Source organism: Etheostoma spectabile, unplaced genomic scaffold, assembly GCF_008692095.1.
Source record: "Etheostoma spectabile isolate EspeVRDwgs_2016 unplaced genomic scaffold, UIUC_Espe_1.0 scaffold00000941, whole genome shotgun sequence".
Classification (NCBI taxonomy): Eukaryota; Metazoa; Chordata; class Actinopteri; order Perciformes; family Percidae; genus Etheostoma; species Etheostoma spectabile.
Genome location: NW_022602668.1, coordinates 24,219 through 37,508, shown reverse-complemented (window position 1 = coordinate 37,508; position 13,290 = coordinate 24,219). Strand labels below are relative to the sequence as shown.

Here is a 13,290-nt window from a genome sequence, read left to right as displayed (position 1 = left end):
TTATTTCTTCTTACATTGAATACTTTAAAACAATAAAAAAAAACATTCCATTACCTTAACAAAACATAGTCATTTATAAATTTGCAAATGAAGCTAGCATTATGCGGTATTACTGCTACGATACGACCTGTAGATAAACTGTACCTTTAGTGAGTGTAGACTTAAATACAACCAAACCATGGTTATTTACGTATATTATAATGTACATTGAATTCTCTTTGGAATTAAGTGTCGGCCTTAAGTGAATATGTTTTAATATGCAGACACTGGACAGTGCCTCTCTACCTTTTTGCTGTCCTTCTTGTTTGCCGATGACACTTTAGGATGACTCTCTTTTTCTGTTATTTCCTCCCTCCTTTTCTTCTCCTCTGTCTCTCCATCTCCTCAAGTTTTTTCGAACCTCAACTTCCTCATACCTGTTTAAAATGAAAGAATAGCTAAGTTGAATAGAAAAATATACCATTGTTATTTCTTGCAGCCGATAAATTAATAAGGCGTCTACAGTCTAAGACAAGCAAAGCCTCTAACCTGAGTTTAAGGCTTTCAGAGAGCTTCTCGGCTTCTTCAATGGCTTTCTTAAAGCTGTTTGCCCAAGCATGGTCGTGTAATACTCCTTTATACATTGAAATAGAGAGAGTTACACACAGAAATAACTAACTTCAATTCTTGATACATTACAACAAGTATTTACATAAAAAGTAAAAGGCACAGAAAAAAAGTTACAATAATTTACTATACCGGTTGCTGCTTGAAGTCTGGTCTTTTCTTGATGATGTCATATACTGTTAAATACTTCATGTACAGCACATAAGCTTTCTCCTCATCTCTTTCCAGACGACACTCCTCTGCTGCCTTAAGATTTTGCCGGCACTCTGAACATAGCTGAGACACAGCAAGTAAAAAACAGACTTTCATCACTATGGTTGCATGATTTGACCCATCTCTCTCCCCTCACTTAGAGACAGTTCCTATGTGCTATGAGTGTGTTCTACAGTACTGGGTTGACACCAGTAAACATGAAACCTAAAGGTACCTTCTGGTACTTGTCTTGTCCGGCTTAATGTCAGCCTTTTTATTGAGTTCACCCAGAGATGTGGACAGATATAGCTCTTTGGCCCCGGTGGAAACTGCAGGCATCTTCGCGGGTGTGTTCAGTCAGAGCTGTACACAATTTCTGAACATATCTGGAAATATGTTTGTGAGAGCAAAATAAAGCAAACATAAACACATCAATTAGTCGTGTTGCAAATCTGTTCTGAAAAGCATTAGTTAGTTAATAAATAAGTTGCAGTTAGCTTCCAATACAAATTGAGTTCCTCACTTAACCATTTGCTGTCATTCAGCATTTAAACATGGTCACATTTAGACAACGTAAGGTAAAAATATAGGCTATGACGATGAAAAGTTACATCTAGTTAACTTAGATGTTGCTCTCAGTGTTAGCGCGTTAGCAACATTAGCTATCTTGTGGTTGTTACTTGGCAGAACATTAACAACAACAACAACAACAGTTTTCTGGCTAACATAACGTTAAGCCGCGACCATCTTTCTTGACTGGATGCCTGTTGGGCAGCTAACGGAAAATTAAACATACCATATTCAACATATAACACTGACCAACCACATATTTAATATAACGTTATTTAGCTGTATAACTAATTAAATGTTAACTACGCGTTGTTACCTTCGGAGTTAGCTAACGTTAGCTAGCTACGTTATTTAGCAAGGTACGTTCTGAGCTCACGCAGTTAAGCGTCACGTTAGCTTAGCTACCCGGGTTATATAATTAACTACAGAACAGGTAGCTAGTTATGGATACAATCATATTCAGCAGTAAAGGGATACCCTTTAGTAATACTGCTAAAACATATTTAGTGGACGATAGTTTGGCAAGATACTGTTAATTTAAAATTACCTCTTTCTGACACTTTAACTAGATACTCTTTTGACAGCTGATTCCTGGTTCCTTGTTCCGCATTGTCTTCTTCGTCTTCTTTGACGTTGTCCAGCAGCTGGTGTCTTAATGTTGTCTTACTGCCACCTTCTGGAGATCATGTTCTGTTCACTGGCCCTTTTCTCTTGTCCTGTCCATCCAGTCCCACCTTAGTATTTCAAACTCTCAAATCTCCCAAATTTCTTTTATTCGTGTGTAATAGCCCTGCTTTACAATGTGCCATTTAGGTTTTTTATGCTATCACATGTTGAATGTTTCAGATTCTTTACATTGTTTACAAAACCAGTCAGAGGTGTTTCTGCAATGTGTAGGCCTGGTGTTCAAATTGCTGGGTCCTATTTCAGATACAGTATTAGGGGACCACTAAGGTCTATGTAAAAGAGACTTCAGATACAGTATTAGGAGTCACATTTTAACACAAGTTTACATGCCTGACATGTTGAGCCTGACATTTGTCTTCTACATCATTGTCATCAACCATTGGAGGTCGGTATAATATTGGGTATTCTACTGGGCTTCATTCCAGTTGTCAAGCTCTTTCCCCTCATCCTTGATTATATATCTTAAGACACCAAATTCTCACACAGGAGAATGTAAATTTAGTGTTGCTTATAAATCCAGAACAAGATCAAATTAAAATTGTAAAGGTCTCAGGCAGGACTGCATTGCATGTCACTAAGCCAGTGTATGCACGTGAGGGGAGTGTGACACCTAAACCACAATGTACCCCCCCCCCCCCCAATTCTGTTAACCCGTGTGTTGTCTTTCCATCAAAATAGATGTTTGTCACTTTTTTTTTAACGTTTTCAACACTACGTAACACTAACTTATTAACTTTAGTTTTACAGTTATTTTTGGAATTTATGGTCAATAAACCTAATTTATAGGAAATTATATCTAATGTTTGAGTTAGAAAAGAAGACATTTTTTAGAAGGAATTATTTAGACTAAAATTATATAATTAATGGATAATCACTGACTGGAATATGTCAATATTTACTCAATACCATTTCAAAACCACTTCAATATATATATATATATATATATATATATATATATATATATATATATTTATTAAATGCTACAAAATTGAAGAAGACACCTCACTAATGTTAAAAAGAACATTGATATAGGAAAACTGGTCAATTTGACCCGAGGACGACATGAGGGTTATGACAGAGGTTCTGACCCAGAACACAGAGAAACATAAACGGACACAGCGTAACAATTCAAAAACGTTGTAATGTAACTTCTGTACTTATAGCAGCTAAGGACAGAAAACACAAGGTAGGCTGACTCCGATCTGGATAGGGGCTGAGGAGAGCAGGCCGTGGTGGATCCAAACTTTCTTTCTGAAATCCAAGCGGGAAGGTGGGAAGGCTTGAGCGTGATGAGCCACGGCCACAGGTCTGGAGGCGTAGGTCTGGACAGGGAAAACGGGATGTTAACAAAAGCACGAGGAATATAACACTAAGACTAAAATGGCACAAAGTTCAACTGGAAGCTAAGTTACCACACTGGTAGGTGCAACGATCTAGCGCCGGTGGGGAATTTGGCTTCGTTGAGCAGGGCTTCCCGGGCGTCGCTCCAAACTTTACTTTAGGTTCTCTTGAACCGATGGAACAGCCAGTTCCCTCTCCTGAGCAGGAAACAAGGAGGGGTTGGTATCCCAGGGCAACCTCGAAAGGTGAGAAGCCAGTGGCGGAGGTGGCCAGGGAGTTGTGGACATACTCTATCCACGGCAGATGTTGGCCCAGGAGGACGGACGCTGAGCAGACACACAACGAAGGGATGCTCCTAGGTCCTGGTTGGCTCTCTCAGTCCGACCCATGGATTGGGGATGGCACCCTAGATATATAGATAGATAGATGGATAGATAGATAGATAGATAGATAGATAGATAGATAGATAGATAGATAGACAGATAGACAGATAGATAGACAGATAGATAGATAGATAGATAGATAGATAGATAGATAGATAGATACTTTATTCATCCTGAAGGGAATTTTAGGCATGCAGTAGCAAGACAACCATAACACAACAAACACATACATGCACCCAAAGCAGTACAAAAAACTTTCCAGAAACGAGTAAACTGTGGGCCTCTATCAGACACAATGTCCACAGGTATTCCATGGGGACGGAATACATGTTGGACTGGTCTGTATGTCAAAAAAACAATTAAACCTGCTGAAGAACAGGGCCCACCTGGCTTGACGTGAGTTGAGTCTTTTGGCGGATTGGATGAATGCCAGGTTTTCATGGTCGCTCCAGACCAGTAGCTCTCGGTTTCCAACATTGTAGTTTCTTTCTGCGGGAGACAATTTCTTGGAAAGAGGGCACAAGGGTGAAGCTTCTGGTCTGTGGGGGAGCGTTGGGCTCCCACCCCCCCCAGTCAGAAGCATCCACCTCCACAATAAACTGCAGAGCGACATCATTTGAAATTGGGAAAAATTAGAAGTTGGAGAAAAGATTCTAAATTTGATATACTATATCGCAGAATATTGTAATGTTTTTAAAATTGCAATAATATGGTATTGTGATGATATCGTATCGGGAGGCGTCTGGTGATTCCCGCGCCTAGCAGTTGGTGGTTGTGATCCATTACAGTGCGAATTATTTGGTCACCTTGCCCCAACAAAGCCCCATTAAAACCTTTTAATGTAACTTCTGTACTTACAGCAGCCAAGGACAGAAAACACAAGGTAGGCTGACTCCGAGCTGGATGGGGGCCGAGGAGGGCAGGCCGTGTGGATCCAAACTTTCTTTCTGGAATCCAAGTGGGAAGGTAAGAAGGCTTGAGCGGGATGAGCCACGGCCACAGGTCTGGAGGCGTAGGTCTGGACAGGGAAAACAGGACGTTAACAAAAGCACGAGGAATATAACACTAAGACTAAAACTATGACTAAGTTTAGGTGAGGGGCAGGGAATATCTTTATTTTAGCAACACATTGAATTTTTTTTCCAGTTTTTTCAGTGTATGTATTTTGATTTCTTTTTACATTTCAGTACAGTCATATTTCTCTCTGTTCTTGTACTGGATATGTTTTGAATGTATTGTACTTTCATTCTTGTTGGTATAATGATGGTGATGGTTATATTGGCTAACCTTTTGCTGTTTATGAATTGTATGTAAACCCTAACCCTGACAAAACAAAAGTTAAAAAGGGGGAACGTTGAGTCGAGACTGTAGTTTCCAAGTAGTTAAGCCAAGTTACCACACTGGTAGGTGCATCGATCTGGCGCCGGGGCTGAGCTTTGCCCAGGAATAAATACTGTAGAGTTGGTAAGTGGAATAACCAGCAGCTGTGCAGAGAGGTAGATCGACCGGCCGTACACACATCCAGACACACAGACACAGTGGGGGAAAAGGGGAGAGACACACACAGCAAGACAACAGCTGCCCTCATAACACATTGGACTATAACATGTCTGGCACAAAGCCTCAAATACATTAGGCTTGCATAGGATAGGTGTTGGGCTAATCTTGGTTAAATTAGGCAAGGTTAAGATGAATTAGATTGGGTCAGGTGGCGTCAGGTTAGGACACTGTTATTTGCAAACTGCTTTTTGACTTTATTCAGTTGAGGCTAAAATGATTAGCTCCCCAGGAATGATGGAACATTTTCCTAAAATTCTTCCCAATGTTTGCAGCATTGATAAAACTTGATATAATCAAACATTCACCAATGCTATTCAGTAGTGTTTGGTACATTTTGGAATATGAAATACATTTTTACTCTTGCTTTATATCAAATTTAGTGAAAAATGGGGTGGTCAAAAATATTAGCCCCCATGTGAATATTTGCTTTCAAAAGACACCTAATTAACCAATCAGCTTTCAAACAACACCTGTGCAGTCAATTGGCTTCCTAACAACACCTGAGCATTCAATCAGCGTAAAAGGACTCCAATGAACAGGGCACTTGAACACATTATTAAGAGGCTACTGAAAACTATTACTACGACTACATATACTCACCATGGCAGAGAAAAAGGAAATCAGTCTTGAGCTCAGAAAGAAGAGAGTGGAGGCTGATGAGGGGGAAGGCTATACTGCCATTTCCAAGCATTTGGAAATGGCAGTATAGCCATTCCTGTACGTTGCGAGTACAAGGAATTTCAAGCATTTGAAAGGTAAAGATGAGTTTTGGAAGTCTTCGCTTTGGTCTGAGGAGACTAAACTGGAATTGGTTGGGCACATGGATGTTGCTTATGTTTGGCGAAGAAAGGGAGAGGCCTTCAACCCTAAGAACACGGTTCCCACAGTTAGACGTGGTGGGGGGAGCATCATGCTGTGGGGCTGTTTTGCAGCCTCAGGCACAGGGAGCCTTGTTCGGGTGCAAGGCATCATGGAAAAGGAAAATTATGTTGAAATTGTGACTGATAATATGCAGAAATCTGTAGTCCATCCTTAGATCGTCGCTGGGTCTTCCAACAAGACAATGACCCAGAGCATCCATTGAAATTGGTCCAACAGTTCCTGAATGATACCAAAACCAAAGTCCTGGAGTGTCCCGCACAGAGCCCAGACCTCAATCCTATTGAGAATCTGTCAAAGTGAATGTCCATGCACGGAAACCACGCAATTTAGACCAGCTGGAACAATTTGCAATAGAAGAATGGGCCAAAATCCCTCAGGAGACCTGAGCCAACCTAGTAAAGAACTACTCTAAGAGCTTGTTGTCAGTTGTGGCTCAGAAAGGGTAAACTATTAATATAATATTAGCCCCCAGGCCATTAATATAATATAATAATGGCCTGGGGGCTAATAATTTTGGACGTCTCATTTTTGCCCTTTCTTGTTTTAACTCAATTAAATATCCCAATCAAACTTAGTGGACATTTTGTCTTTGTTATGTTGAAAACAAATACACTATAAACACTTAATGTTAATGGTCATTTCCATGGAGAAATCAAGAGACTTGTATAATTTCATAAGGGGGGCTAATCGTTTTGTAATTGAATTAAAGCATCTAGGGTGTTATCAGGTGGTTGGGAGGATATTTGATGGTGGTTGCTAATGTTTTAATAGAATTTTAAACTTTTCTTTACTTCAGTTTTGTCAAATCTCTTTCTATTTGGTGCCATTTTTCTGATTGCTCTCCTTTTTCTCTTAAATGCTATATAATTTGAGACTACGCCTGTCTGGCGTTGGCATTTCTGGGTTGTCGCATAACTCTGAGATATTCGCCATCTTCAAAACCTTTTCTTCCTTCCTCTTATCTTCAGTCTTTGCTGCCTCATTTCCCTCTCCACCTTAAATTCTTGTCTGTGTTTGTACACAACCAGCTTCGTCCTTCGGTCAAGCAGTCGTTCTTTTTCTGAAATTTTCTTTGAATTACTGAGGTGACCTATAAACAACAGAATATGAAAGGTTAGTGTGGAGTCTAGTTGTACACTCGGAACCCCTCCCAAAAAAAAATAGTCAACAGATTTGTTTTGTTGCAAGTTGTTAAAAATGCATGTTGGCCTGGCAACATTAAGTGAGATAAAAGCTCTATTAGCTTAACTGAGTTTTACAATTTAAACTCATTGTTATAATGACAAGAAGCTGCTAACCTGGCTAAACACACAGAGCAACACCTCTAATGAACACACTGTACCTGGTGTGTTTCATCCTAACATTTCAGTGTAATGTAATATCACACAGTAGCCTATATTAGTCACATGGGCTGATTCTCAGACTACATTTGCGTTCAATAAATTTAGTCAGTAATAATTTCAATTTCAGGACTTTAAAAAAAGGACTTTTAGTTGTAATGGAGTTTTTTTACACAGTGGAGTTGGAACTTTTACTAGTGAAAACATTAAATACTTGTTGCACCACTACTGGTCTACTGTGACTGTTTATCTAAAAGGAGGCTATGAATATACCTGTTATGCCATGTTATGTAAAAAATTTGTAAGTTTGCTTTATTACCGTGACGCAGGAGGTTGCGCTCATCCACGACGGTTGATTGGATTTCTCTAGCAATGCGGTCTATCTTGCGGTTGAGCCACCAAATGTAAATCCTTGAAAGCAGACCAAAAGTTTTCCTCTCCTGCTCCTCGTGCTTTTTCTTCATCTTTTCACACCTCTCTCTTTCTCTTTTCACTCTTTCTGTTGCCTCATTTTGTCTTGCATCCCCTAAGTTCCCTCTTGCACTCAGATGGATGGATAAAAAGCTATTAGCCGGCTCGTCGTCTTCATAAGATGAAGATGTAGAGGAAGGGCTGCCACCACTTCGTCCATCCTGACTGAAGGTGGTAGAAAGGTTGATCTCTATGAAGGACACAGGACTTTGTTGTTGCTGCCTCCCTGTGGTAGAAGGCTCGTCTTCTTCAGAAGAGGAAGAAGGGCTCTCAGCCCTTTTTTCTTCCTGCCTCCTCATGGAAGAAGGCTCGTCTTCAGAAGGGGAAGACAAAGGGCTCTCAGCCCTTTTTTCTTGCTGCCTGCTCATGGTAGAAGGCTGGTCGTCTTCTTCAGAGGAAGACGAAGAGCTCTCACCACTTTCCCTGTGTTCCTTCATGGTGGTAGAAGGATTGGTGCCAACGCAGAACAAAGAGCTCACATCCTTTTGTTTTTGCTGCCTGGTGGTAGACACCTCGTCTTCATCAGAAGAGGAAGAAGGGCTCTCAGCCCTTTCTTCTTGCTGCCGCATTGGAGTAGAAGGCTCCTCTTCTTCAGAAGAGGAAGGGATCTCAGCCCTTCTTTCTTGCTGCCTGGTGGTAGAAGGTCGGTTGTCTTCTTCAGAGGAAGACAAAGGGCTCTCACCCCTTTGTCTGTGTTCCTTCATGGTGGTGGAAGGGTTGGTGCCAACGTAGAACAAAGAGTACACATCCTTTCGTTCTTGTTGCTTGGTGGTAGAAGGGTTGGTGCCAACGCAGAACAAAGAGTACACATCCTTTCGTTCTTGTTGCTTGGTGGTAGAAGGGTTGGTGCCAACGTAGAACAAAGAGTACACATCCTTTTGTTGTTGCTGCTTGGTGGTAGGTGGCTGGTCGTCTTTAGAAGATGAAGACAAAGGTCTCACCATTCCATGCTGCTGTTGCCTCGGAGTAGAAGGCTTGTCTTCTTCAGAAGAGGAAGAGGGGCTCTCAGCTCTTTTTTCTTGCTGCCTCCACGTGGTAGAAGGCTTGTCTTCTTCAGAAGAGGAAGAAGGGCTCTCAGCCCTTTTTTCTTGCTGCCTCCTCATGGTAGAAGGCTCGTCTTCTTCAGAAGATGAAGACGAAGAGCTCTCACTCCTCCATGCCTGAAGCCGCATTGGAACAAAAGCCTCAACTTCATCAGAAGAAGAAGGGCTCTCAGCCCTTTTTTCTTGCTCCCTCCTTGTGGTAGAAGGCTGGTCGTCTTCAGAAGATGAAGACATAGAGCTCTCACTCCTCCATGCTTGTCTCCGCATTGGAGTAAAAGTCTTGACTTCATCAGAAGAGGAAAATCTCACAGCCCTTTGTACCTGCTGCCTGGTGGTAGAGGCCTTGTTGTCTGCACAAGACAAAGGGCCCTCACCCTTTTGCTTGTGCTCCTTCATGGTGGTGGAAGGGTTGGTGCCAACGAAGAACAAGGAGCTCACCTCCCTTTGTTCTCGCTGCCTGGTGGTAGAAGGCTGGTTCTCTGCACAAGACAAAGGGCCCTCACCCCTTTGCCTGTGCCCCTTCATGGTGGCAGAAGGGTTGGTGCCTCCACTAGACAAAGGTCTCCCACCCCTTCGTCCGTGCTCCCTCAAGATGGTGGGAGGGTTGAGGTCTTCAGGAGACAAAGGTCTCTCACACCTTTGTTTGGACTTCTTCGAAGAAGAGTACATACCTCCTGAAGGCCGAGGTCTTGCAAATGATTTTGGTCCAGAATTGGATCTAAGCATTTTCTTGATGAATCGTTTGTATACTGACGTATTGAAACTGCAAGTACAAAAACACAAACACACACGGCAATTACTTCACCAATAATCACATTATTGTTTCAAGCAGCACACTAAGCAAGTTATTTCACTTAACTAAACCGTCTAACTAAACTCAAATAAACTGAGAACTATGTATCTGGTCACACATCATTATTGCATTGTGCGAGATAACAAAAATGCAAAAGGTCACTTATAATCATAAGACTACAGTATAATGTACTTTAAAATAAATCAGTCAAGTATTAATGTATAATAGACACATACAGTGGTAGTCCTAAGTTTAGGAACCATGCTAAAGTTGACTAAATAGAGGAATAAAAAAACATCTTTTGGAAATTGATCTTGAGGTCTTAATTAAAAATAAAATGAAAATTCCAACCTTTAAGGACACCAATTTTCTTTGTGAATGTATAATGTATAATAAATAAATATTGTTCCTTAAATATTTTGGACTTTGGGATTAAAATAGCCCCCCATCATCACATACCCTTCACCATACATAGAGATAGGCATGGGGAACTTTCCATAAGATCATCTCTCAAAGCAAATCCAACCAGCTATTAGGCTAACTGAAATAACAACATGCCTATCTCTACTTATGGTAAAGGGTATGTGATGATGGGGGGCTATTTTAATTCCAAAGGCCAAGGGAACTGTATCAGGATGCATAGTATCCTGGATCCATGAAATAACTGGTCCTTTAAAAATTAAAAAGTGCCTGCCTCTATTGAAATTTAACATAGGGGGGTGTATACTTCTGCCCCCTGTAATTAAGAACATTAATTTATTCACGATACATTATTCATTCTCAAACAAAATGGTTGTCCTTAAAGGTTGGATTTTTCCTAATTATGGCATTAAGATCAATTTTCAAAAGATGATTCTTTATTCCACTTTTTAGTCAACTTTAGCATGGCTTCATAAACGTATGAGCAGCACTGTAAACAGTACATATATCCATCGACATACAATAGCTGCAACTGGTAGGCTCCAGTGACGGACTGGGATCAAAAAACGACCCTGGCAACATTGCTTTCTTTGTTTTCTCTCTCTTTTTCTCGTCTTGTCCCCCCCTCCCTCCCCCTTCTTGGTGGTGGTCGGTGATAATTAATAATAATAATGGATTTGGCGCTTATAAAACATCTTGAAACTATCATAGACTTCTATTGTACACGGGTACATGGACTGTATACATTTCCATGGCAACAGCGACTTATTGGACCAATCAAAGACGTCGTTGTTACGCATAGAAGTGTGGGTTGTGTATTTATATATAATAGCTTTTTGAAAAATAACAACACAAATTATTGTCATTATTTCATTATTATTATTATATATATATTAGTTCCAGATGGCCAGTTCGTCTCTGGGCTAATTATAATATTAGACATTAATTATATTAGTAATACAAAATAATAAAATCACTACAATAAAAGCAGTGTTTTCTACGACTAGCTTAAATCCAACTTCACTGTAACACGACAAGCCATTTATGTTTTAGATCAATAACCCACAGATCATTTTAAAACCGGACTTATTTATGTATTATATTATAATATGTTTAAGAAATAATCTTTAATCCAAATGTAATGTGATTCACACACACAATAATAATAGTTAATTGTTTAGTGCAAGAGACAAAGTGCATTTGCATCTCCTGATCACAGCACATCTGATAGTTGGAATATATGTTATTGATTAAAAAAAGTTTTTATTTATTTGACAGATGAAGTAAATGTACTTGTTCCCCACACAATGAGGCTCTACTAAACAGAAAAAGTTGAGTAAAACAAGTAGTTTTAGCTCAGCTGTAAAGTGCGACTTACCTCTGCAAAAGATTTTGTAGAAGGAAGTCTGTTCCACTGTAGCATAGACAACCATGGTCTGTTGTTATGGTTTGGATTTTAAATAAAAACATATCAGTCTACGTAGAGTTGCGTCTCTTTACGCATTACGCGTTCTGATTGGACCTCCGTTTGAGTGTAGACAACCAATTAGAAACGTAGGATTCACCGATCGCAGACAACCAATCACACGCCGACATTCAAAGCCGAACCTGCCGTTGAGGTCGAGCGAGGTGACCGTTGTCTACAGTATTTCTGGTAAGTCTGAATGAAATATATTTTTTATAACACTCACTGCTTATATTTTTACTAAGCCTGAACTAACGTATTCTTTATTACACTCACTGTTTAAGTACTGCCCAGTTGATTTTTGGATGGTTTGGGAAAGCAAGCTTGCTAATGGTTTCAACTCAAGCTAGCTATAGCTAAGTTAACTAGCTAGCTAGCTCGTAGACTCGTTGACAGGTAAGGTTAGCTTAACATTAAAGTGACGGCTGAGTGGTCATGTTATATCTTTGCACTGCCCTGCACTCTTACACTAGGCCTACTACAATCTACAATGTGTTGCCGATCTTATGCCTGTAATAAGTTTGCGTCCTTTTGTGAGAATTTGGGTGAGTTGAGATGATGGAAATGTTTTCATTTCTTCACGTTCAGATTACTGCAACAGTCTTTTTTTTTTACCTGTTTGAGTAAGAAGGAGCTTTGTCGTCTCCAGACTGTTCAGAACTCTGTTGTAAGGCATTTAACTCACATTTAAAAAAAGAGAACACATCACGCCTGTTTTAGCAGCACTCCACTGCCAGTATGGAATTCAATTTAAAATCCTGGTCCTTACTTTTCGAGCCTTGCACGATCAAGTTCCTCCATACATCTCTGACTTGATACAGCTTTATACTCCCAGCCGTAGTCTGAGGTCATTAGGTCAGATACTAGTAGTGAATCCCCACAATCAGTATTAAAAACTAAATATTAAATAAATGATAAAATTAAATTAAAAATGATTTAAAACTAGAGGGGACCGATCATTCCAAGCAGTGGCTCCTAGGCTGTGGAACGACTTGCCTCCCTCTCTACCTAGTTGAGGGTTCTTTTTATAGTTGTTTGTTATGTTTTCTTTAAGTATTTACATGTTCTTGTATTTCCTTTTTTTTTTATTTGTATTACATTTAATTGTGAAGCATGTTTATCTGTGAAGGGTGCTGTACAAATAAATTTGACTTACTTACTTACTACCCTGAACAGTAACGAAGTTTAGTAATGTGACCACTAGAGCTTGACCTAATTTTATACAGTCTATGAGCCAGACCAACACTGCACTGAAGATAAGATGAAGTAGACTCCTGTCACCCCAAAGAAATCTTAATCTTTCTTAACTTTCTCCTCCCCTTCTTCTACACCCATACTCCTCCTACACATGTAAGTTATCTATCCCAAGTGTGTCATTGAGCAACACCAACTACATTGTTGCTGTTCTGACCGTGGCTAGCGATGACATTTGGCCTTTTTGTGGAGTGGGCCAAAAGAAAATTGAAACACATTAACCAACACACGTCAGCCCAGAGTTTAGTGTAATTATGTAAGCTTTTTTTTCATGACGATGATC

The 13,290-nt window shown here is 40.1% G+C and overlaps 1 protein-coding gene and 2 long non-coding RNA genes across 3 annotated transcripts; all 3 read right to left on the bottom strand.

Moving 5' to 3' along the window:
- Positions 1 to 293: 293 nt before the first annotated feature.
- LOC116674644 (uncharacterized) lies at positions 294 to 1,974 on the bottom strand. Its single transcript, XR_004328136.1, has 5 exons — positions 1,916 to 1,974; positions 1,034 to 1,184; positions 739 to 882; positions 529 to 613; positions 294 to 416 (listed from the first exon to the last, which is right to left on the bottom strand). It is a non-coding gene; the product is annotated as an uncharacterized LOC116674644 (long non-coding RNA).
- Positions 1,975 to 3,245: 1,271 nt separating this feature from the next.
- LOC116674648 (uncharacterized) lies at positions 3,246 to 4,682 on the bottom strand. The gene is made up of 3 exons (XR_004328137.1): positions 4,166 to 4,682; positions 3,468 to 3,802; positions 3,246 to 3,377 (listed from the first exon to the last, which is right to left on the bottom strand). It is a non-coding gene; the product is annotated as an uncharacterized LOC116674648 (long non-coding RNA).
- A 2,474-nt stretch (positions 4,683 to 7,156) lies between these two features.
- On the bottom strand, positions 7,157 to 11,727 carry LOC116674643 (trichohyalin). Its single transcript, XM_032507014.1, has 3 exons — positions 11,667 to 11,727; positions 7,881 to 9,838; positions 7,157 to 7,311 (listed from the first exon to the last, which is right to left on the bottom strand). Exons 2-3 carry the CDS (start codon positions 9,799 to 9,801, stop codon positions 7,157 to 7,159), a joined length of 2,076 nt encoding a protein of 691 aa, XP_032362905.1. The 5' UTR covers positions 9,802 to 9,838; positions 11,667 to 11,727.
- Positions 11,728 to 13,290: the final 1,563 nt, after the last annotated feature.